General features: G+C 48.2%; 12 protein-coding genes across 12 annotated transcripts; 7 read left to right on the top strand and 5 right to left on the bottom strand.

The window, feature by feature from the left end:
* Nucleotides 1-26: 26 nt before the first annotated feature.
* On the bottom strand, nucleotides 27-1085 carry MCYG_07604 (pob; the record flags this gene model as incomplete). Its single annotated transcript, XM_002843775.1, has 5 exons — nucleotides 27-199; nucleotides 257-418; nucleotides 488-854; nucleotides 919-952; nucleotides 1004-1085. The coding sequence occupies 5 exons, from the start codon at nucleotides 1051-1053 to the stop codon at nucleotides 27-29; spliced, it is 786 nt and encodes a 261-aa protein (XP_002843821.1).
* Nucleotides 1086-1479: 394 nt separating this feature from the next.
* On the top strand, nucleotides 1480-2224 carry MCYG_07603 (conserved hypothetical protein; the record flags this gene model as incomplete). The annotated part of the gene is made up of 3 exons (XM_002843774.1): nucleotides 1480-1525; nucleotides 1621-1919; nucleotides 2003-2224. The coding sequence occupies 3 exons, from the start codon at nucleotides 1480-1482 to the stop codon at nucleotides 2222-2224; spliced, it is 567 nt and encodes a 188-aa protein (XP_002843820.1).
* Nucleotides 2225-2581: 357 nt separating this feature from the next.
* Nucleotides 2582-3879, bottom strand: MCYG_07602 (methylenetetrahydrofolate dehydrogenase; the record flags this gene model as incomplete). Its single annotated transcript, XM_002843773.1, has 4 exons — nucleotides 2582-2680; nucleotides 2750-2839; nucleotides 2933-3545; nucleotides 3683-3879. 4 exons carry the CDS (start codon nucleotides 3877-3879, stop codon nucleotides 2582-2584), a joined length of 999 nt encoding a protein of 332 aa, XP_002843819.1.
* Nucleotides 3880-4422: 543 nt separating this feature from the next.
* On the bottom strand, nucleotides 4423-6608 carry MCYG_07601 (ATP synthase alpha subunit; the record flags this gene model as incomplete). The annotated part of the gene is made up of 6 exons (XM_002843772.1): nucleotides 4423-5062; nucleotides 5127-5734; nucleotides 5800-5920; nucleotides 5990-6046; nucleotides 6146-6315; nucleotides 6537-6608. 6 exons carry the CDS (start codon nucleotides 6606-6608, stop codon nucleotides 4423-4425), a joined length of 1668 nt encoding a protein of 555 aa, XP_002843818.1.
* A 454-nt stretch (nucleotides 6609-7062) lies between these two features.
* MCYG_07600 (DUF962 domain-containing protein) lies at nucleotides 7063-7823 on the bottom strand (the record flags this gene model as incomplete). Its single annotated transcript, XM_002843771.1, has 4 exons — nucleotides 7063-7521; nucleotides 7589-7648; nucleotides 7710-7733; nucleotides 7794-7823. The coding sequence occupies 4 exons, from the start codon at nucleotides 7821-7823 to the stop codon at nucleotides 7063-7065; spliced, it is 573 nt and encodes a 190-aa protein (XP_002843817.1).
* Nucleotides 7824-8661: 838 nt separating this feature from the next.
* Nucleotides 8662-9357, top strand: MCYG_07599 (DNA-directed RNA polymerase II subunit RPB7; the record flags this gene model as incomplete). The annotated part of the gene is made up of 4 exons (XM_002843770.1): nucleotides 8662-8910; nucleotides 8972-9052; nucleotides 9120-9289; nucleotides 9348-9357. The coding sequence occupies 4 exons, from the start codon at nucleotides 8662-8664 to the stop codon at nucleotides 9355-9357; spliced, it is 510 nt and encodes a 169-aa protein (XP_002843816.1).
* Nucleotides 9358-10295: 938 nt separating this feature from the next.
* MCYG_07598 (conserved hypothetical protein) lies at nucleotides 10296-11927 on the top strand (the record flags this gene model as incomplete). The annotated part of the gene is made up of 2 exons (XM_002843769.1): nucleotides 10296-10604; nucleotides 10677-11927. 2 exons carry the CDS (start codon nucleotides 10296-10298, stop codon nucleotides 11925-11927), a joined length of 1560 nt encoding a protein of 519 aa, XP_002843815.1.
* A 423-nt stretch (nucleotides 11928-12350) lies between these two features.
* Nucleotides 12351-12791, bottom strand: MCYG_07597 (uncharacterized protein; the record flags this gene model as incomplete). Its single annotated transcript, XM_002843768.1, has 2 exons — nucleotides 12351-12636; nucleotides 12742-12791. The coding sequence occupies 2 exons, from the start codon at nucleotides 12789-12791 to the stop codon at nucleotides 12351-12353; spliced, it is 336 nt and encodes a 111-aa protein (XP_002843814.1).
* A 337-nt stretch (nucleotides 12792-13128) lies between these two features.
* On the top strand, nucleotides 13129-16049 carry MCYG_07596 (conserved hypothetical protein; the record flags this gene model as incomplete). The annotated part of the gene is made up of 7 exons (XM_002843767.1): nucleotides 13129-13244; nucleotides 13328-13745; nucleotides 13802-14024; nucleotides 14084-14115; nucleotides 14172-14945; nucleotides 15014-15733; nucleotides 15798-16049. The coding sequence occupies 7 exons, from the start codon at nucleotides 13129-13131 to the stop codon at nucleotides 16047-16049; spliced, it is 2535 nt and encodes an 844-aa protein (XP_002843813.1).
* A 489-nt stretch (nucleotides 16050-16538) lies between these two features.
* Nucleotides 16539-17662, top strand: MCYG_07595 (nucleic acid-binding protein; the record flags this gene model as incomplete). The annotated part of the gene is made up of 3 exons (XM_002843766.1): nucleotides 16539-16552; nucleotides 16652-17029; nucleotides 17098-17662. The coding sequence occupies 3 exons, from the start codon at nucleotides 16539-16541 to the stop codon at nucleotides 17660-17662; spliced, it is 957 nt and encodes a 318-aa protein (XP_002843812.1).
* Nucleotides 17663-18526: 864 nt separating this feature from the next.
* MCYG_07594 (peroxisomal targeting signal receptor) lies at nucleotides 18527-20558 on the top strand (the record flags this gene model as incomplete). The annotated part of the gene is made up of 2 exons (XM_002843765.1): nucleotides 18527-18694; nucleotides 18765-20558. 2 exons carry the CDS (start codon nucleotides 18527-18529, stop codon nucleotides 20556-20558), a joined length of 1962 nt encoding a protein of 653 aa, XP_002843811.1.
* A 589-nt stretch (nucleotides 20559-21147) lies between these two features.
* Nucleotides 21148-23046, top strand: MCYG_07593 (2-hydroxyacyl-CoA lyase 1; the record flags this gene model as incomplete). The annotated part of the gene is made up of 2 exons (XM_002843764.1): nucleotides 21148-21399; nucleotides 21469-23046. 2 exons carry the CDS (start codon nucleotides 21148-21150, stop codon nucleotides 23044-23046), a joined length of 1830 nt encoding a protein of 609 aa, XP_002843810.1.
* Nucleotides 23047-23632: the final 586 nt, after the last annotated feature.

The raw sequence follows: 23632 nt of genomic DNA, 5'->3' as shown, positions 1-23632 counted from the left end.
AAATTCAGGCTTCCGAAACATGGGAATTACGATGCCTTCTGTAGTATCCGCTCTTCAATTCCATCTAGAATGCAGTAGTGCTCCATAACTTCAATGTTCTCTGCTTCTCCCTGGAAGATTTTCTCTGGATCTTGGCCAGGTTGAAATGGATTCACGGCAGGGTTCGTTACGCCTACTTGCTGCATCACTTGACCAGCGGCTACTCAAGACGTTAGCATAGGGTATAAATTTGGATGATAGATGGGGGACTTCTTACAATTGTCACTTCCCAATATAAAACCAAAAACGGACTGGAGCCCAAACAGATTCAAAAAATACCAAGACAAACTGGAGACCCATCTCACATCAAGATCTCGGGTCATGACACCTGATTGAAGCATGGATTTAAACTGAATAGTCAACGGGAATGGAAGTTTCACTAGTTAGGAATATATGGTTAGTCTCCACATTTGGGATAATGTATTGATAGGAGTAAACGGAGTATTACGTATAACAAATCCGGAGAAAAACGCATTGATCCATGACATTATAAGAGTCTGCGGAATCATCATGGCCATATTCCCTTTCATCATCCCCATCATTGCATCCATACCAGCCGGGTCCGTCATTGGGTTTGGTGCCCCGCCACCACGGTTTTCCGGATCTTTCAAAAAAGCACCAGTTTTATAAGCGTTGACCAAGTATGCCTTGCGAGATGCTAGGCTTGAGGGCGTAAGGACGGCAGACGCATTAGTCCGCAAGTTGATACCACGGAAGAGAGCGAGTCTTTCCCGGAATTCGGCCAGGCTGGCAGCTGGTTTAGGGGCGCTGGTCATTAGGATGGTGGCATAGTGACGGAGGATACCGGTGAGTATCTATACAATATGAGAAATCAGCCACAGCTCCTTGTTAAATTGAAGAAAGTGGAATAACACATACCATGACCACTGAAATGGGAACCAAGATCCAGTAGCTGTGGAAGAATTAGCATCATCGGTTGCTGAGAAGAAATCCCGATACATACAAGAGAGCTGGATCCCGCAGGATCGTCTGATCCAGGCCCTGAGCAGCCATCTTAACCGCTCGACTTATTCCAGGTTACCGTCTTGAAAGTCGCATCAAGCTCAACTTCGACGATAAGCTTAAAGACGCTCAGATGCTAATGTATATCACGTGACGTGTACTTCCTTCATCTCGAAAGATGCCACAGTTTGCTTCTCTATAGACACAAAGCAACAAGACGTTTTCCTTATGTTTTATTTCTGTTGACAGATTTATATATACCTGTGGCTCGTTCAAGCGCGCCAGGTATTGCTAGTGTTTATCCAACTGTTCAGCGCCAGGTCTATTTAGAAGTGAACACGGTAGCTCTGTCGTGAATCGATCATTGATCCAGCTTCAACAAGAGACAGCTCGACCTTTATATATCTCTGAGGAAGAATCAGATTTTGGACAGGTTTCACTCGAAATAGCCGCAGCTAATTGTGGAAGATTTCTAAAATGCCGCTCAATTCCCCAGCACCAGTCCCCGTTTACTCTTCAACTGGTATGCCTCGCACATTTGACCCGTTAATTGAGCTTGCGACATGTCCTTCTTACCATTAAACCCATTGAGTAATAGCTCACTCATATTCTCTTTAGACCTCAAAAATACCTCTGACGATGCCATCACAACATATCTTACCCTTGGCCTTCCTAAGCCCAATAGATTTGTCGCGATCAACACAAAATCTGATATCCGCCTTATACTAGGATACTCTGCTGTCACAATTGCCGGTGTATCTTTTTACTTTGACTATATGAAGGGCTGGCAATTCACGGTGCCTTGGATGATATATGCGGTGGTAGCATACTTCATACTAAATACGGCATACACTGCATGGATATGGCTGGTTGAAAGTGGACAGGTGTTTGAAGGGACCACATCAAAGGGGGAAACGGTAACCCTAACCCATCCCCGCCACCATACCATTACAATACTCATACCTTGGGAGTTGCTTTATCTAACTTGAACTTATTATAGCTTCAAATTTCGTCTTTGTCCAAAAAGTTCTCACCGACCTATAAGCTTCACGTCCGACACACTTCGTCCTCGGGAAATATTGTAGAGGAGAAAACTATCGAGGCTCCTTTTGCCAGGTGGTTTTCAGCAGATGGTACCCTTCAATTTGAGCCATTCTCGGAATGGCTCAAACGTGAGATTAAACTTGTTGGGGCATCTTCATTAGAAGGACCCTCCAAGTAGCGTCAGGGGAAATGAAAGGCGTAAGTTTAAATCGGGATTTCAAAAGCGTTCAATAAATGGACTAAGATATTTAAATATACCGACAAGAACTTGGAGACTATGACAAATTTACTCATCATTTATCTTTAATTATAGGCATTGTTCATAATTATACGTCAACTACAAAATACCCTTCTTACCTTGTTGACGAAAGAGCAAGTTCTACAAACCTCGTTCCCAACACGAAGCTGATCTTGCTCTTAAACGTAGCACGACCGTATGAATACAGAAATAATAAATTATTTTAAAATGGCTTTCATCTATCTTTTTTTTTCAAGTTTAACTGTTCTCATACCTAGAAACCGAATGACTGGATAATCATCCACTTGGTGTGTCCGTGGTGCCTTCGAGAGTACCGGGCTTCTCAACAGCATCAGCTGGATGGCCACCTTCGGGCTTGCGGTTCTGCGCGAGCCTCTGCAAGGTGCAAAGATAGTTATTAGAATATGATACCCTGATAATAGGAAAATCCCGGGAAATTCTTACCAATAGATTTCGAAGGAGGACAACGATTGTGACCTTTCCAATCGCTGGGACATATATGGATGCCTTTTCCTTTACTGCAGGAGTGAAGTTCTACATTTCATATATCAGCATTGATCTAATCACCAGGAAAGGACATCTGGAAGGGCAATACAATACCTTCTCACTGGAGAAATTTATACACACCGCGCCGGGGCGCAGGAGGTTCTCATCAAACTTGAACGCTTCACCAGGAACACCGGATACAACCACATCACAATGAGGAACGGCATCCTTCAGCGTCCATCCTTCCATATCCTCAACCTCATGTCTCCGTTTCTTCAGCCCTTCTCCACGGGTAAACTTCTGCACACCGGTGATATCAACGCTATATACCAGCGCGCCATCATTCGCCAGCAGTGCCGCAAGCGGTCTCCCCACGACTTCAGACCTGTTCACAACACATATGGTATGTCCAAACAGCCGATTCCCATACGGTAGAATAGTGTTATATATCTGCAGGTATTCCAATATCTTGATGACGGCAAGAGGCGTGCATGGTAATATGGACTTTTGCTTCCGCGCACCGGGCTGAGGGTCCAAGAAGCGTATGTTCTGATACATGTTGAAGATGTATCTGTGACTTAGGCCCTCAACGTCTTTACTTATATCGACGATCTGTTGTAGGTATTGATCTTGACGGTTGTTAAAGATGGGATAGTACACCATTATCCCGTCCACGTCGTCATCGGTGTTGGCGGCAATGATGGCGTCCTCGATGTCATCTCGGCTTACTTCTCGACAGGTATAGCGGAATCCACTGTGTATTGTTTGGTTAACTTGTTGTAGATGCTGTGTGGACTGTAGATGTTCATGATGGCCATGCACGCGAGCAGATGCAGGCAAGGAAGAGCAACTCCAATATATATCAACTAACAACAACAGACACCTACTTACTTTTCCTTACACGTTTTCTCTGTCCAATTCGCATACATGCGCGCCGCAGGGTCAGAATTGGCCAGAAATCCAACGAGGTGGGGTGGCTTATCGAGTGCTTTTCTCCCCTCTGTGACTTCAGCCAGCAGGCCGCGGGCGACAGAGGCAGCTAGAACGACTTTACACGATGCCGGTACATTCTCATGTTCTGAAGCCATGATGAAGGGGGTCTATATTAAATGTACAAGTCTCTCCTTTGATGTTGGTGTTTGTTTCTGAGAGAAAATATTGATATTAAAGTGGCGGAAATTATTTTCTTTTAATTGACTTTTTTTATAGTAACAATGTATGACTATGCCTTCGAGAGATGAGCTTTAATTAGTAGATGTTATTGGATGAGGGGAGAGAGGAATACCAATGTATGTATATATTGGCGTATAGAGGGAGAGGATATATACGTGAATACTTCTCATTCGTCACGATTTGACCATTTGCATTTGATAGAAGTACAAAAGACATGGAAAAGCTGCAGACATAAGAAATGAGATAAGAGACAAGGCGAAATAATTGAACACTGACAAAATTACAAATGGAATTTCTGACTAGAGTGGGATAAGTGTTTTCTGATCTCGAGATTTTACACAAGCTATCTTTCTATACATAGAGTCAGGGAAAACAGAAGGAATTTGGGGGGTCACCAAAGCCATATGCATGCCACATCACATCACACACGGGCGTTGTCTTGTTGTACAGTTAACTCTTTAAGAGAAGCTCTTGTTGAAAGCGACAATGCAGTCCCTGATCTGGGCCTCCAAGTCCTTGCTGATCTGGCCCTCCTTCTCGATCTTGGCAAGAATCTCTGGCTCGTTGGATCGGAGGTGGGCGAGGAAGTCAGCCTCCCAGGCGAGGATCTTCTCGACAGGGATGTTGTCGAGGAGACCGTTGACACCAGCGAAGATGAGAGGAACCATCTCGTTGACGGCCATGGGCTGGTACTGCTTCTGCTTAAGAAGCTCAGTAAGACGGAGACCACGGTTGAGGGTCTGCTTGGTGGAGGCATCCAAGTCGGAACCGAACTGGGCGAAAGCAGCGACTTCACGGTACTGAGCCAAGAAGAGCTTGAGGGAACCGGCGACTTGCTTCATGGCCTTGAGCTGGGCAGCGGAGCCGACACGGGAGACGGAAAGACCGACGTTAATGGCAGGTCGGATACCCTTGTAGAAAAGTTCGGATTCCAAGAAGATCTGACCGTCAGTGATGGAAATGACGTTGGTTGGGATATAGGCAGACACGTCACCACCCTGGGTCTCAATGATAGGAAGGGCAGTGAGAGAGCCGCCCTTGTGGTTGTCGTTCAACTTGGCAGCACGCTCGAGAAGACGAGAGTGGAGGTAGAAAACGCTGTGGAGAGTTAATGTTAGGTATAAAATATGTAGCAGTGGGGTGGGAACGGAAATAAACATACTCTCCGGGGTAAGCCTCACGACCTGGGGGACGACGAAGCAAGAGGGACATCTGACGGTAAGCGACGGCCTGCTTGGAGAGATCGTCGTAGATGATGAGGGCGTGGCGGCCGTTGTCACGGAACCATTCACCCATGGCACAGCCGGTGAAAGGAGCAATGTACTGCAGAGGAGCGGCCTCAGAGGCAGTGGCAGCAACGATGATAGAGTACTTCATAGCATCGTTCTCCTCAAGGGTCTTGACGAGCTGAGCAACGGTGGATCGCTTCTGGCCAACGGCAACGTAGACACAGTAGAGCTTCTTAGACTCATCGGAAGAAGAGTTCCATCGCTTCTGGTTAAGCATGGTGTCAAGGGCGACGGCAGTCTTTCCAGTCTGACGGTCACCAATGATCAACTCACGCTGACCACGACCAATTGGCACCATGGAGTCGACACACTTCATACCAGTCTGGACAGGCTGGTTGACGGACTTTCGGGGCAAGATACCTGGGGCCTTGAGCTGAGCACGGCGCTTCTCAGTGGCCTTGATGGGACCCTTTCCATCAATTGGGTTACCGAGGGCATCAACAACACGGCCCAAAAGCTCGGGGCCGACTGGGACATCAACCTGGTTGCATTGTTAGCATCCGGTAGACGATGTATGTGGGTATATATGGCCAATATCAAACTTACAATCTCTCCGGTACGCTTGACGGTCTCACCCTCCTTGACGAGACGATCAGAACCGAAAAGCACGACACCGACCTGGCCGGCTTCCAAGTTCATGCACATTCCCTTGACACCAGAAGCGAACCTGTCGACTGGCATTAGATTTGATGATGGTGAGAAAAAAAAGTTTTTCTTTTGTCACGATGATACATACTCAACGAGTTCCTCAGCCTGGACGTTGTGCATACCGTGGACACGGGCAATACCATCACTATCAACCACACAGTTAGTATTATCATCGAATAGAACCAGAAAACATGATTCTGTCGACTGGCATGCCTCAATGGCTGTGGTAGAGAGCCCGACTTACCCGACGGAAAGGACACGACCGGTCTCAGCGAGACCAGCCTCCTCCTGGACACCACGGATCCTCTGCTCGAGGATGGAGGAGACCTCAGTAGGAGCTGGCTTCGCCTCAGCGGCATAGGATCTGACCTGCTTGGAGACGGAGGCCAAAGGGTTGGGGGTACCGGCTCGGACCTGCGAGAAGAAAAAACACAGCCAACCGGTCAGCGACAACTCAATTGACAGCAACAAGGAAGCTGAAAGCCATCAAATCCTCGACGAGGCCATCGAACCCATCGCCCTAGAGGCCCCAATGGCCATTATCCGCGCGATTGAGGATGGGATGGGCGTGGTTCGGGCGAGGAGGTTGAAGACCTGACGTTGGATTGAGGCCAGAAGGGGGAAAAAACTCTTACAGCGGAGAGTCTGCCGGTGGCAGCGACGGCCGTCACGGAGCGGCTCGACTGCCGTAGAGCACTTCTGAACATTGTGAACGAGGTTGAAGGGAGTAGAGATGGGGAAGAATGGAAGAGAGAGAGAGAAGAAGAAGAAGAGCGCAATTGATGCGGTGGAGGAAGAACTTCGTGAAGTTGAGGTTCGAGTTTGTGGAAAGAAGAGAAAAACGACCCAAGCTTGTCTTCTGAAGCGCGCTAGGCCACAAGCGGGAGTTGCCGAGACCGCCCAATTTACAACAACAACAACAGGAAGACTGACGATTATAGAGAAGATATATATTAGATGTGTGTATGCATGAGCCTGTTAGATACATAGACATATACAAAAGATGTACAGGCATAGGAACAGTCGTTGACATGGCAGCGTTGGTGTTGATGCTGCCGGGAAGAACCGGAAGGGGATACGTGACAATACGGTATCAAGTTTGTAAAGGATATATAACGCTATTCTACAGTCTTGATATGTAAAAAGAGGGAAAAGGTGGTATTACTTCGACTTGGACTTCTCTGACTTCTCCTTGTTGAACTTGGCAATCTCCTTGGTGACGGCCGTGTCGATGCGGGACTTGAGCTCGGGACGGTAGCCCATGTAGAAGAGCACCTCCAGCCAGACAAAAAACGGAGCGAGGAAGAAGGCCTGCACCAGGTTGTCGAGCAGGGCGGGTGCACGACCCTCAAAGACCCCGTGGCCGACGAACTGCAGGATCCAGGCGACTCCCTGGACGGCCAACGACCAGTAGACCGCCGTCGTCCCGTAGGCAGCGTGGAGGTAGTTCATGTATGCCGTTCCGCCCAGCAGCAGTGGTGCTAGCAGGGCGCCGGCCACGGGCTCCATCAGCATGTACAACGTCAGGTAGACGAACGCTGCTATTGTTCCGGCGTTGGCAGGTAGATGTTGGATGCTGATGGCCTCTGGTACGTAGAACAGTGGCCCTGCACTCCCTGCCTGTATAAATATAAAAGCACCAGATATCAGTATGGGTTCTACCGTAGTGTCACAGAGGCGAACCCACCAGTAGGAACATGCACATCATTATGATAGGGACGCAGGTGATATGGATGACCACGTTGACCTTTGAAACATCAAACTATTAGCCTTCTGCTGCTGCTGCTCTCTGGATAAAGAATACACACTGGATGGTGATGATATGCCCCATACTGCAAAACACTACGTTAGCCTTCGACGTCTCTCTTTTGTATAGATGGATATAAGCATACGAAGAGGAACTGCTTCTCTAGGTCCAGCATGGCTGCTTCCTGTCTCTCGACCAGCTTCAACCCACTCTAGCGACTGTCGTTATCGGTGATATGAGAGCCTCACACGCTCCACGGCGGGGGATTCTATGGGGAAAAGCGAAAAAGGAGGTTAAACAAGAGAAGAAGCAAGTTATCGACGGCAGGATTCAACAGCTACGAAGATTATAACCTATTAGCATGTGATGGGAAGCAGAGAGAGCGTGAACAAAACATCAACTAACCAGCCGTCAAGTCAAGCACACCGAGTTCAACAATCGACCTATCGTCTCTCCCATCGCCAGCTAAATATCGCCTTCTTACTCTTCATAGAGCAAAAGAAGTGGGAAAAGACAAGAAAAAAAGAGCCAGAAAATAATATTAATATCGTGGGGGGAAGAAGGGAGATGCTATCACGTGATATTTAAAAAAACATCGATTTTTAGTGGTTTTTCGGTTTGATGGAAGGAAAAAAGGGAGCAAAGCAACTTTTTTCTTACCTTGGAGTGCGGTAGACTTTTCATTCTTCGTTCATCGTGTCCAGCGTCGTCACAGCTCGATACCGCCTATCCGCTTGGACGGCCGAACCGCGCTGGTCATATTACCCCGAGTTGACGGTGTTGCGGAGAGATGAACTGAGAGCTGCGGGCTGACAGAGCAGTTGTAAGCGCTGCAGCCGGAAGAGCCCTGAGGCCTGCGAACTAGAGCCGGAAGATCATTCAGGCCGGACAGAAGGACGCTGGGAGATCCGCGATTGCCGCCTGATACTCACGTCGGGGGGGGCGATAATAGGGGGAGGAGCTGTGTGCGTGTGTGTCTGCGTGCGTTGTGATATCGACGCGTCGAGGCAAAGATGTTCTTCATCCATTTCCTCGAACATGTTCTGACGCTGCATCCGTCCTTCTTCGGCTCTCATGTCAAGGAGTACCTGACTCAGAAGCTGCTGGATGATGTGGAAGGTGTGTGTACGGGCGATTACTACATCGTCTGCGTGATGGACATGTATGATATCTCGGAAGGGAAGATCATACCCGGCAGCGGTCTGGCAGAGTACACCATTGTCTACCGCGCCATTGTCTGGAAGCCGTTCAAGGGAGAGACGGTAAGAAGAGCTCGAGAAACAAGCTATGGGAACTTCCGTCATGCTAACCCGGTGCCTGGAGGTTGATGCTATCGTCACCTCGGTGAAGAACCAGGGCATCTTTGCAGAGGTTGGCCCACTGACCGTCTTCGTGTCCAAACATGTATGCCTGCCATCATCGGGAGAGATCTGGTGGTAGAAAGGAAGAAGCTGACCGGGAGAGCAAATAGTTGATACCGCCAGAGATCAAGTGGGATCCAGATGCGACTCCTCCGCAGTATACGGATAACGCAGACCAGGTCATCGAGAAGGGGACAAATCTACGGATCAAGCTGATTGGGCTGCGAAACGACGTGCGCAACATGTTTGCAATTGGCAGCATCAGGGAAGACTATCTTGGGTTTGTTGTCCGATGTCAAGTGTGTGATGGCTCATTAGCTGACCATATCTCCAACCAGGACCCTGTAATGAATACTTTTTGGCCGTGTGCACTTGTAGCACCGACATCTGCTGGCCTGCTGGCGCAGCATATAATGAGAAGCAGAATGACAGGCTGTAAAATCATCAACCGGCACAAGAACTACAGCCTCTGCTATCAGACCTTCCACCTCAAGCTTCCCTCACCTCGGCTATACGGCGAGATATATACGACGAGGGAACCTCCCTGGTGAACTTTCGTTACACCATCGAACCCGGTATCCTACCTCTTTTTTTCACCAGTTTTATCTCTTGATGAGTGACGAGATACCTGTAGATTAGAGCTCTATCGTGACCCAAATAGTTGAATGGCATATCCTCGCAGCAGCAACCACGGACTCTCCGTTCATCCTGTACCTCTACTATGTATATCCTATCGGACTTTTTTCCTGGGGACGGCCTACGGCTGAAACAACGGCCCTTGAAGTCTAAAATACAAAAGAGCCCCTGGCCTTGCATTATTGAGCCTATAGAAATTCGGTCTCAGCACCAAAAGAAAGGGAAAAAGAAAAAACACCATTACTCTGAAACGTCGTAGTCTCGCATATCAAGACTGACGGGCATGAAGCTAGGCGTAGCATGTTATGTTAGCCCAGGGGCTCTGCTGCACGGCGAACCCACCGCCAGCACTTCGGCTGGTTATGTTTATTTTTACCAGGTATCTGCGGCAAGAAAGGCCAGGTCAGCCTCTTGTAATATCTCCTTTTTTCCTTTTCTTCTTTTTTTTTTATCCTTCTTTAAACCAGCTTCCCCTGCGTTGTCCGGTTCGTTTACCTTTGTATAGTTAAGTCACTGGTTGTTACATATACAAAAGCGCGGAGGTTCCTCCTTTGGCCAACTTTCCTTCTTCCCTCTGCTTCAAGAATCTACCAACTTCGTCTCTCTCTTTGCGCTCGACACACTCGCTTGACACTCTCGATACCGCCACAATGACCCTTCAGGCGATCTACGAGGGCTTCCTGGCCAGACCAGAGCCAGAGATGCTCGCTGAGCAGGCCTCGCTGCACTACATCACCACAACCACCACGCATAACGGGCCAGATAACATCATCAAGCACCTACAGGCCGTCCGTCGAGCCCTGGACAAGAAGTCGCAGGTCACCCTCAGTGCCATCGAGGATACCAACTCCCTCTGTCTTGAGATCGAAACTACTCTCCTCTTTACCAGTGGCGGGGGACCTTATCTGCTCTCGCTGGACGATAACTTCGTTGTCGATCAGACCGTCACCATCCCAATGGTGCGTTGATAAACTATTATCAGAAAACAAAAAAACACGAGTTGATGATCTTTTATTACTGACACGCGATAGGTCCACATCGTTCGATTTGATTCAGAGAATAAAATCGTACAGATCCGCCAGTACTGGGATCAAGCTTCGCTCCTGAGGAAGCTCAATGTCATTGGATCGCGAAACAACTGGCCTATCTCTGATAGCGTGGAGCAGAAACGCCTGATCAACTCGTCAATCGCGGCCGCAGCCCAGTACTCGAAGAACGCTGAGCCCAAGCCAAAGAAGACGAAAGAGACACCCAAGAAGGCCGCGAGGGCCGAGACGCCTCTTTCCTTCTTCGAAGCTCAGAGCGTTGAAGAGCCAGTGCCTGCTACCAAGTCTCGCACGTCTACCTTATCCGCAAAGCCAGCGCCACGAGACTACAACGACCTCTTCCAGGCTGATAACGAGCCACTGGTGACTCCTCCAAGGTCAAGGGACCAGAACATAGGCACCCCCAAGACCATCTCAAAGACATATACCCATTTCGAGTTTGGCGAAGGGAAGCTTCCTGGTGACCAGCCGCAGAAGGAGAGCAAGGCGCGTAGCCACTTTGAGTTCGGAGACGAGGCCGCGCCTCATGTGTTGGAAGAGCACAAGAAGGCGGCCGAGAAGTCGCAATCCAAGAATCCAGGCCATTTCGAATTTGGAGAAGCCGAAGACCGCCCTTTGCCTGTTCGACCCAGATCATCCAAGCACTTCTCTCAATGGGACTTCGAAGACTTTGTTACTCCTGAGAAGCCCAAGAGGAGACCCGTCCGAGGCCAAGAGGTCCGTCACTTCGGATGGAGTGATGACGAGGTTGAACCGCTGGAGACTCCCAAGCCAAAGCCACGAATCGCCCATCCAAGACGTGATGCTGAGACTCATTTTAAGCTCCAGGATGAACAGACGCCTCTTCCGGCTGAGAAGACGACTGCCGGTGCTGCGCATAACAGAGGCCTCAAGCTGTACGAACACAACCTTTACGACGAAGGTGAGAAGCAAGAGGAGCCTTCGACTACCTCTAACGGCACTAGCAACCATTCCCATAGACATAAGATCTTCGATCCTCAGTGGGAGATGAAGGACGAATTTGGCAACGGGAACGGTGAAGAGGCCAAAGAGGAGGAAACGAAGAAGCCTGTCTCTAGAAGCCGCATGGACGTGGTCAAGCTCATGGACTCAAGCTGGAATAAGTTTGATGAAAACGCACAGCAGGAACAGCCCGTAGTCGACCGCCCTATTCGCGCCAACCCAGCCCGCCAGAGCGTCTACTCTAAGAGCTGGGGCTTTGGAGATGAGGATTAAAACCGCACTCTTTTGCTTCCGCTTGGCTTTTCCGGCGGCACTAGCCCTCTCTCCTTTCCCTTTCATATAATACTGTATTCCAACATCTCTTAACCTTTTCACTTTCCTTTTACTGTCTGATATTTCCATGCCTGATGAACACCACCTCGCCCTCTCTTTTACTTTTACCCTTCGGCCACTATGTTTGGGAGATTTTTTTTTTGAAATCGCTGTTTGAGCTGCACTGAAACGAATACACGGGGCGATAGTTACGACTCAGACGAAACGATTCCCATCGGCGTCACTGTCTTTTTTTTTTTTTTTTTTGTTCTATTAGGCCTTTTTTTATGTTATTCGATGTTAGAGAAGTGTTTCGATATTGAAGTACCGTTTACCACTTATGACTGTAGCGTTATATACTGACTGATAATTTATATATGGCGATTAGAAGCTGCTTAACTCCGAGAGAGCAACAACTAGTTTGAGCTCTGGAGATGTGAAAGTACAACTCTTCGTCTTCACTACTTCATACTTGTACAATCTGCCCGGCGTGATCGCTACTAGGAATATCCTCTGTCGGTCGGTTTGTTTGACCTCTAGCAGTGTGGTTGTGGGCAAGTATTTAAATGCATAGTTACCAGGGTTTGGCCCTTGACTGCCTTGAAGACTCCATCCAACATCTCTGACTCCCAGCTGGCACGAAGAAAAGCGAGAAACGTCCATCGAGCCCCTAGGCAGGACAGTGAGTACATTGTTTCTTCTTGCCGCTAGAACTTCCAGCCCTTGTCGTGTTCCAGATCGCAATTTCAATATTTCCCATCCCACCTAGACGAACGATCTACTCATCTTTGATGGCTTAGATAGGCCTCCATTTCTCGCAGCCATAAGGTCGATAGTGCGCAGAAGCCATCGAAAAAAATCCACATTCAACGCGAAAAACGCCCAGTCTAGCTTGGAAGAGTCTTTCTGAAGCTGTTGGAGGGGGACAGGTAGTTTTCAGTTGTCAGTTGCTACAAGACGCCACAGCTATATACAACAGCTTGACTTGAGAGAGAAAACCCTTTTATGAGCCAACGCGCACCTACATATACGGGATTTGAAGGCTTCAGTTTTCATCATCTGGACAATTTGTCGTTCTATCTCCATTCACCTGGATCGCAGAAGCTGTCCATACCCCTCCACTTATCACGCCAGCAAGAACTGTGAACACATATCGTTAAATATGTCGCCTACACCACCTACCACATCGTCTAGCACGCATTCCCCCGAATGCCAATACCGCGTTGTTCGGAAAAGAAATCGAGTCCCGGTGTCCTGCGCTCCATGCAGAAACCGAAAGTATGAAGTCTCTCCTCCTTTTTTTACACACTGTATGTTCTGTCAGTATCTTTGCTAACCGTGCGTGCTGTCTATATATATAGATTGAAATGTAACCGTGCGATGCCCTGCGAGAACTGCGTGAAGAGAGATGATGCCTCAGCTTGCTCATACGCCCAGTCCACTAGCCGACGCAGACATCAGAATAACCAGTCTGCAATGTCAACACCAGACGATATGCAGAATCGCATAGATCGATTGGAGAGCCTGGTTTTGTCATTAATGACAAATGGCGCACAGTCGGCTGGACCTACTGCTGCGGTTGCCACTGTATCTGGGGATGGCAGTATAGACTCGCTAGGCCCGCAGAGCGCAGGCGCCAACACGATTGATATCGACCTGAAAGATGAAGAAAGTGATACAGAACAAGTTACAAAGTCGTTTGGAATAATGAAGGTAGATAATCAGAGCCAGAAATCGTACTATGTGTCTGAGGCACATTGGTCGACGATCCTGAATGATGTATGGACATTTTTTCATCTTATATACCACGGATTTGAGCTAATGGCTGTGCTTAGATTTCAGAAGTTAAGCAGTTCTGGGCTTCTCATAAGAAGCAGTATGAGGAGCAGGTGCTGAAAGTGCAGGCGGCCAAGCAGACGCAGGATCTGAAGGGTTCTGCTTTAATATTTGGAGCAATGTCGCTGCCAACTGAAGCGGAGATTATGGCATCTTTCCCGTCGAGATATACCGCGGACATGCTTCTCCGCCGTTTCTTTTCTACCCTAGATCCCTCAATCAGTGAGTTCAATTCCCAGAAAACCTATATATGAAATTAATATATCTTACTCTCTTTCTAGCTCTTGTCCACGGTCCGACCTTTTGGAAAGAGGTATGTATATATCGATTTATCAAGGACTCGTTCCTGGTTGTTAATATAATATATAGTATGAGGCGCACTGGCAAGATCCTACAAAAACGAGCATGGTGTGGATAGCAATGGTATTTGCAATGTTTCGGTTGGCAATGCTATCGTACCATAGAGAACAAGATGAACCACCCGAGTTCCGAGGGAAGTCGTTAGATATAGCCAAAACATACCGCATGGCAATGGCACAGGGGCTAGTATTTTCAGATTTTACGAAACCTCATCGATATCTACTCGAAACTTTGGCCTTCCATCTACAGGCCGAGTATTCACAGAGCTGTGAATCAGAAACCTCAGTTTGGATCCTGGTCGGGATGGTTGTCCGCCTGGGAATGCGAATGGGATACCATCGCGATTCTAAAATGTTTCCGAATATCTCAATATTCCAAGGAGAAATGCGGCGGCGGCTCTGGACGTGGGTACGGCAGGCAGACCTGTTATTCTCCTTTGAGGCTGGGCTTCCAAGTATGATTCGGACGGGAGATGCTGACACTGATCTCCCTCGATGCCTTTATGATGAAGACTTTGATGAAGATTCCAAGGAGCTTCCTCCCGAGAGGCCACTCGACCAACCAACTCCCGTCACATATACCATTGTTCACGCTAGGTTGTCTACAGTTTTTGGGCGGGTACTAGAGCAATCGCAGAAGCTCCGAGGGTCTTCTTACGAAGAGGTTTTAGAGTTAGATAGGGAGCTGCGACATGCCCACGACACGATACCCGAGTGGCTACAGATGAAACCTATTCCTGAATGTTCACATGAGCCAGCCAATATAATAATGAACAGATTAGGGGTATGTACCATCCCGGCTGATATTATTTTTATTTTATTTCAAGTGAACTAATTCAACGGATTTTACAGGTTGAGAGTATTTATCACAAATCTCAATGTGTTTTACATCGCCCTTATCTCATAAGGGCCCGTGAAAACCCACGGTATACGCTGTCACATCGAGCCTGTGTTGACAGTTCCTTGGAGCTCCTACGGTTCCAGGCAATGCTTCATGCCGAAAAGACAGCTGGAAAAAGAATAATATCTCCTAGGTATTACACCACATCACTTACTGGTCATGACTTTTTGCTTGCTAGCACTATTCTCGCCCTTGACCTCTACCACGACACCCAATTAGGAGTGACAAGGCGACAAGGAGACAGCCCATATGGCTGGGGACGTGGAATGCAAGATGAGATGCTTGCTGCCCTTCGTCAGTCCTACAACATATGGAACGAGCTAAAGGATTTGTCTATGGATGCGTGGAAGGCCTCCAGTGTATTGGGGATGCTTCTAGAGAGGATAAGTCACCGACCGGAATCCAGAGATGCTTCCTCAATGGACCAGAGATTTGACCCGCAAGATGAGAAACAGAGCGCTGCGATGACTCTAGGCTTGCTAAGCAGTGGTCTAACGCCACTTGGACCTACAAGTCCGCCGCACTTTGCGGACTCCATGCTGGGGATTGATCGAACTTCTGCAGCCCCGCAAGGAAATATCCCTTCTAACATAGACCCAATGGCAGGCGCAAATTCTCCATTTGGCATGTTTGGACAAATGCCAGACATGCAGCAGTTTAACCTTGACTGGGTATGTTTACTCTGCTAACAATCTACCCTTTAAACACTCTTTTACTAACTATAACGTGAAATAGGATGCATGGGATAACTATATCCAATCTGCTGCCCTGGATCCTACTAATCAAAACTGGGCTGAATTGAACCAACGACAGGATTTCCAGCAAACACATCAACCTCAGGCGCCCGCCGAGAATGAACAAAACGTGTCTACAAGACCGCCAATACACCCGTCACGTAACGGTACATATGGCACTAACGGCAACACATCCAGTCACCCTACATATATGGATAACAACGGTTACCAAGGTGGTGACCTTGGCTCTTAATCTGGCTGGATCCGAATCCCATGTTTTATTTCCCCCTTTCTTCAATGTATATGAAATTCCTCTCACTTGTTTATGTCCCTGGCGCATTGCCCTGGTTGAACAGGTCTGTTTGAACTGATACGTATATATCAATACCATGCAAGGAAGCACCGGCATTCAAAGCTATGAATGATTCCGTATTATGAACATATCAAGTAGTCCTTATTTTCTTCATATCGTCTCTTCCTCACAAATACCGGAGTATCTCACGTGATCTAACTTTCATCTCAACGCTAACCCGATATGGACAAGTGCCAAAATCTTCTTCTCGAAACCTTCAGAAGTTTTTTTGTTGCTAGAATTTCTTCATCTTGTTTAATCATTCAAAGCTCTTCATCTCGAACGGCGTCTTATTCTGTTTAATTCTTCCTATTACTTGTCTTATTAAGTTATACTTCTTTTGTAATTTTGCATTTGTATAAATACTTTTGTTTCTACAATTCCTTGACAATGTTCGTCTCTCTGCAAATTCCTTTTTTTGTCCCATTCTCTTCATCTCATACCGATTTCGAGCAATTGACAATGCTAACTCCATTCTCTTTCTTGTATAGGATTTCCCTTAGACATGCAATCTACCGCGCTGCCTCCGCGGCCAGCGGAAGCACAGCAAGGTCATTTATTGCTAAGCCTCAAGCCGCGAACTCACAATTGAGCCAAATCACACGAGTGCTGGGCAGCCAGCTCTGGGCTTCGCAACGACGACTCTTCACTGACGAAGCCAGAGATGCTGTGTCCGAAGAGAGGAAACCCTTTGTCAGGCCTATATCTAAGCGTTCATTCGGCCTTCCACCTACCCGCCCTAGCCCTGAGCCAAAATCCACAGTCTATGTCGGTAACATCTTGTTCGACATCACTGCAGCCGATTTGAAGGAATACGCCAGCAAGTATGGAAAGGTTGTGGGCTCTCGCATTATTTATGACAGCCGTGGTCTAAGCAGAGGGTATGCGATACTTCCGTACTTCTTTTTCTATATTGTTTTCTTATCCCTTGCTAACTTGCGGCTTTCAGATTCGGTTATGTCAAATTTGAGAATATCGAGGAAGCTAAAAAGGCTGTCAACGACATGCATCTTAGCGAATTTGAAGGCCGCAAACTGAGCGTCAACTATGCACAGATGGACTTGAAGGAGGAAACACCACAAAGGACCATAGAGCCAACTCGTACCGTCTTTGTTGGCAACATCGCTCATCAAATCACTGATCGTGACCTTCACGAACTCTTCGACTCTATTCCCAATGTCTTCGATGTCCGCGTTGCTGTTGACCGTAGAACCGGCATGCCAAGAGGGTTTGCTCATGCCGAGTTTACTGATGTCGAGAGTGCTATTGCTGGCTTTGAGGCATTGAAGGGCAAGGCTCCGTATGGCCGCCCACTCCGATTGGACTATAGCCATAGCACCAGACGCCCAGGGGAGACCGACAACTCCAGAGCCCCGGCCAACTCTGCAGAAGGCGAGTCAGCAGCCCAGACAGAAGCCCAGCCACAAACCCAGCAAGAAGTGGCTCAAGAGGCCCAGCAAGAAGCCAATGCAACCCCTTCTGAAGATGCCACCCCTAAGGCCGCTCAGATCTAAATCAAACACTTTCGCATTGATTCTTTGGCCCTGACAATATCAATGGGCATTTGTGGAATTCAGATGTTTCTGTACATTTGAACTGGCTTTTGCTTTCATATATTCCCTCCAATTCCACAAAGGGTGTTTCTAGATGTCTACTCGGCGCATGTGCTTGGTGGTATAAGGGAGCATCTAGCTTGTTAGTGCTGTCTACGTCTCCCTCCCTCTCATGTTCGAAAAACCCTCTCGACCCCGACGACTTCCCCCATAACCAACGACATAATCCCTTCATCTTCCCCCTTCTTGGATTGTTTTACTATGTACCCGTTACTTCTCTTATGCTTTCAAAAAACTGGTTAAAGCTGCTGTAGTATATAAAGGTTTTGCGTTTTCCTGATGAGTTTTGCATGGGGTTTCTTGTGGACTGTTTTTTTGTCTTCTCCTGTAATCTACATGACCATGACTATATGCAATACTACCGTCCCTGAACTCCTCTCCATCTCTACCCCTTCGTCTTCTGCTCGATATCAAACCTTCTCATGTCACATGATTTATTCCTCGGCTTGCTGAGTAAGCACTTTGCCTCCAAAAAACGGCCGAGGAAGGAAAACTGCTTTTTTTGCCAGCGAAGAAAGTTCCCCACGCTCAAGGGCGAGAGAGAGCCAGGATTCCTTCTCACTCCCTACATCTTACCCTCCCTCTCACTCCTTCAATCATTTAAAACCCATATACCCGTTTGTCTTATAGTTGATATTTCGTTACTTTACATTGCTTCATTTAATTCAGTCATTAGTCCTTTGCTGCCTTGCTAGCATACCTTGCTATCCGGTACATATATAACAGCTAAGCCCATATAGCTCTACTTACACATTTACCGGAGATATGTCTTTCTTAGGTGGTTCAGAGTGCTCGACGGCAGGGAATCCGCTTACACAGTTTACAAAACATGTTCAAGATGATAAGTCACTGCAGCGGGATAGGCTGGCTGGGACTGGGCCTGGCCGTCAAGAGACTATGCGGTCAAGGGGGATGATGGGAGGACAGGATCATGTAAGTGGAGATGAGAGATACTGTCGTCAACTGCAGATGAGAAGCTAACCCGCCTTATTCTGGAATCTAGATGATGGATGAATTTCTACAACAAAACGACCAGATGCAGCAAGGTCCGGCACAGCCATTCGCCATGGAACAGATGCGCAGAGAACTAGAGAACTTCCATCCTTCCCCGCAGAGGACGGGGTCACCCGCATGGGCGGCAGAGTTCGACCCGGGAGAGCAAGCTCGTATGGAGGCAGCGTTTCAGTCACCAGCTCCCGGAATGATGAAGGGAAACAACACCTTTCAGGCCTCAGAATTTGCACGGTTTCAACAGAACAGAGCTGGGGCTGTTCCGGGAGCAGCAAGTCCGATGATGTCACAATACCAAGGACCCATGGCCCGAGGGTACGGCATGGGCATGGGTATGGGTATGGGCCAGATGGGCATGATGGGCCCTTCATATATACCTGTGTCAATGCACCAACAGCCTCATCAACGCCCAGCAGAACAACAAGATGCCAAGGGCAAAGGGAGAATGATTGAACTTGACGACCAGAATTGGGAAGCCCAGTTTGCCGAGATAGACGCCTCGGGACAGGCAAACTTGGATGATGAGGCCAATGCTGCCATGGAGAAAGAACTCGATGATTTGGATAGGTCAGTTCCCGCAGAAGCGAACGAATTCGCTGATTTTGAGAATATATGGAGAAGAATTCAAGCTGAAACCGCTGCAACTAGACAACTGGTGAACGAAGACGAGAAGATCGAGAACATGGCGATGGGCGATTTCAGCGAGTGGGAGAACTTTGATAGTGGTCTGAATACCCATAACTACAGGGATCCACAGCTTGGAGATTATCTATTCGAAGACGAAAACGCGTTCAGAGCCGTTCCCAACCCATTCGAAGAGGGAGTGCGCATTCTCGAAGAAGGTGGAAATCTGTCACTAGCTGCCCTTGCGTTCGAGGCCGCTGTCCAGAAAGATTCCACCCACGTCCAAGCATGGACCTTGCTGGGCTCCGCACAGGCTCAGAATGAGAAAGAAAGCCCGGCTATCAGAGCGTTGGAACAGGCGTTGAAGCTAGATCCCAACAACCTCGATGCACTCATGGGCTTAGCAGTATCCTACACCAACGAAGGTTACGACTCGACTGCCTATCGAACGTTGGAGAGGTGGCTATCCATCAAATATCCACAGGTCATTGATCCTAATGAAGTTGGAACAGACACAGATATGGGTTTCACTGATCGACATCTGCTACATGAGAAAGTAACGGACCTCTTCATCAAGGCGGCACAGCTCTCTCCACATGGTGAACTCATGGACCCCGACGTACAGGTCGGGTTGGGCGTGCTGTTCTACGGCGCAGAGGAGTACGACAAGGCGGTAGACTGCTTCTCCGCTGCTCTCGCCTCCACAGAATCGGGTTCCTCGAACCAAAAGGGACAGGTTCACCTACTCTGGAACAGGCTGGGTGCTACTCTTGCCAACTCCGGCCGGTCAGAAGAAGCTATCGAAGCCTACGAAAAGGCACTTACCATCAACCCCAACTTTGTCCGCGCCCGTTACAACCTAGGTGTATCCTGCATCAACATTGGCTGCTATCCCGAAGCGGCCCAGCATCTACTCGGCGCACTGTCCATGCACAAAGTCGTTGAGCAGGAAGGCCGTGAACGAGCGAGGGAGATTGTCGAGGGCGTTGACGGTATCGATGACGCCGAACTCGAACGCATGATCCACATCAGCCAAAACCAAAGCACAAACCTGTACGACACCTTACGGCGCGTGTTCAGTCAGATGGGCCGTAGAGATCTCAGCGACATGGTGGTCAGCGGAATGGACGTCTCGGTATTCAAGAAGGAGTTTGATTTTTAAGTCTCGGGCAGTACTGTCCTGCTTGATAGAATTGGAGTTCATCTTTTACGATTTTACACTCATGGATGTTGTCTCTTGGAAAGATATCTGCGTACCTTACGGAGTGGATGGAATGGTAATGGGAATCATTAGGACATGGTCTATATCTAATTCTGTATATGTTGGTCAATACATAATCTTATCTCACCTCCATCTTCACCATCTTCTCCGTCTTCATCATCTTATCATCATCGTCTTCATCTCCATCTACCATCATCTACCATCATCTATAGCATCCATCTTATTAGTGCTTACTTAGCCTCGGCTGTTGCGTCACCGCCCTTCCCGATCGGGACGTCTCGAAACTGCCAGCTGAAAAACTTCTCCAACTTTTCTCCAACTTTTTTCTCCGCATTGAAACTCCATATTTTTCTATTTAACAAGAAAGAATTTCTTCCTCCTCGCCATCAACATCTTTAACTCGTTGTTTACGCCGATGATACTCGCCGTCTCATGAATTACACTCGCTTGAAACACCTGTGATTTTGTTGGTTCTGCTTGTCGCATCAGACCACCTCTTCAGCCCCAGCTAATTCGTGAGATATCAACGATGAGCCACCCAACTGGAGCGCAGGCTATTGCGCGAGCTCTCAAAAATCTCGGGGTTACCGTCATTTTCGGCATTGTCGGTATTCCCATCGTTGAAATTGCTGAGGAAGCGATCAATCTGGGGATACGGTTTATCGCATTCAGGAACGAGCAAGCTTGCAGCTATGCGGCTAGCGTGTACGGATACATCACAGGGAAACCGGGTGTTTGCTTGGTCGTGGGAGGGCCTGGAGTGTTACATGCAATGGCTGGGGTAAGTCTGCTTTATCCACTTCAGATTCAATCGTGCTGGCAACCCAACTTATTTGATATATCTATCTAGATTGGAAATGCATCTGTGAATGCGTTCCCTTTACTTGTACTTGCTGGGTCGGCAGAGACCACTCTTGTCACTAAAGGCGGGTTCCAGGAGATGGATGCGATATCGCTACTTACTCCGCATACCAAGCTCTCCGTCAGGCCCGTATCGGTGGACTATACTGAGAATGCCATTTATGATGCATACAGGACATGTTGGTACGGCCGTCCAGGGGTTACCTTTGTCGACTTGCCTGCGGATTTGATCCAAGGGAGGGCAACCGGGAGCTCGCCGTCTGCGGGCCTTCAGCTGGTGCATGCACCCCCAAAACCCGCTGGAGACCCAAGTATCATCTTTAAGGTGGCACAACTCCTCAGATCTGCCCGTGCTCCCCTGGTGGTTGTGGGTAAAGGGTCGGCATACGCAAGGGCCGAAGAATCGATTCGCAAACTGATAGATACCGCACGCCTGCCATTCTTACCGACCCCAATGGGAAAGGGTGTTGTACCTGACTCTCACCCGCTTAACACCTCCAGTGCACGAAGTGTTGCGCTGAAGAATGCGGATGTCGTTTTGCTTCTTGGAGCCAGACTCAATTGGATTCTACATTTTGGCGAAGCTCCCCGTTGGTCGCCGAACGTCCAGATAATCCAGGTGGACATCCATGCCGAAGAGATTGGTCGCAACTCCGGAAGCGGCGAATTAGGTATAGTGGGTGATATAGAGCTAGTGGTTGACCAGCTACTCAAGTCCCTGGGCGACTGGCACTACCAACCACCTACACCTACACCCTCTTCCTACCCTTCCCTCATATCCGCCTCCGCCTCCAAAAATGAAAACAAGTCCCTGGCGAAGGCCCTTCAGACCACGGCTACGGGCCAGTATTTGACCTTCCAGCGCGCTTTCCATATCATCAAAACGACACTCAACTCCCTCTCGCCCCCGGAAAATGGAGATATTGTCTATGTTTCTGAAGGTGCCAACACAATGGATATCTCTCGTTCCGCGTTCCCACTACAGCACCCGCGCCAAAGGCTCGATGCCGGTACCTATGCCACCATGGGTGTTGGACTCGGGTACATCATCGCTGCACATGCGGCCTACAACATGCCCCAACCTCAAGGCACACTAGAAGCACCATCGGCAAAGAAGATCGTCGCACTGGAAGGCGACAGTGCATTCGGCTTCAGCGCAATGGAGGTAGAAACACTGGCCCGACACCAGATTCCTGCCCTGATCTTTGTGATGAACAACTCTGGAGTCTATCACGGTGATGCCAGGTCAGAAAAGGACTGGCGTACCCTGCAACAGGAAACCATCTCGAACGAGACTACTTCCTCTTCTGCCACCGACAAGAAGGGCCTTCGCTCTACCAGCCTTTTGTACGAGACGAGGTATGACCGTCTAGCAAGCGTATGTGGTGGACAGGGCTTCTTTGTGCGGAACGAAGAAGAACTAGAAAAGGCGACGCGAGCTGGGTTCCTGGAGAAGGAGAAGTTTACCATCGTCAACGTTATCGTTGAGCCTGGCATCGGGCAGACTATCGAGTTTGGATGGCAGGCCGCGAAGAAAGAAAAAGGGGCGCAAGAATCGAAGCTGTAGACAGCTGGATTGTAGATATATATACTCACCCTTCTATGTATAGACTAATGTTCAAATAGTATTCGGTTAATATCTGGCATAGTATATATGTTTATGCTCTTCCGGGCTTGTCTACAAGGATAACCAGCAACAACTACGATCGAGCCAGGGATACTCTAGCACCGTCACTGTAATAGTTATACACAGCTCAAGTATATTTCCGAACTGTCAACTCATTAATCCATCAATCAATATTGACATATTAATATCCTTGCTGACGTCACTTATTGGCTGGAGGCCACATGTCATCTTCCTAACAAAAGAAATCATACGAACTCTCAAATCATACGAGATAAAGAGAAAACTCGTTGTATAAAAAGGAGGCCGCCCCTTTAGCACCCTCGAGCATCTACTGCAGACATGGACTGAGATAACTGTCCTTTACATACTCTCTCCTTGATTGTACACTGTCTCTCCAAGAATTGGCCTTTACCCTCGTTTAAGCTATCTTTTTTAGTCTTGTTAGAGATATCTCAAAGAGCTCCACCGGGTTTATAACTCCCAGGGCGCTATACACGCGATAACTTTTTCCTTGAATACCTGTGAA

The sequence above is a fragment of the Microsporum canis genome, genomic scaffold, assembly GCF_000151145.1.
Source record: "Microsporum canis CBS 113480 supercont1.7 genomic scaffold, whole genome shotgun sequence".
In the NCBI taxonomy this organism is placed as follows: domain Eukaryota; kingdom Fungi; phylum Ascomycota; class Eurotiomycetes; order Onygenales; family Arthrodermataceae; genus Microsporum; species Microsporum canis.
The sequence above is the reverse complement of the archived record's forward strand: the minus strand, read 5'-3'. Positions and strand labels throughout refer to the sequence as shown.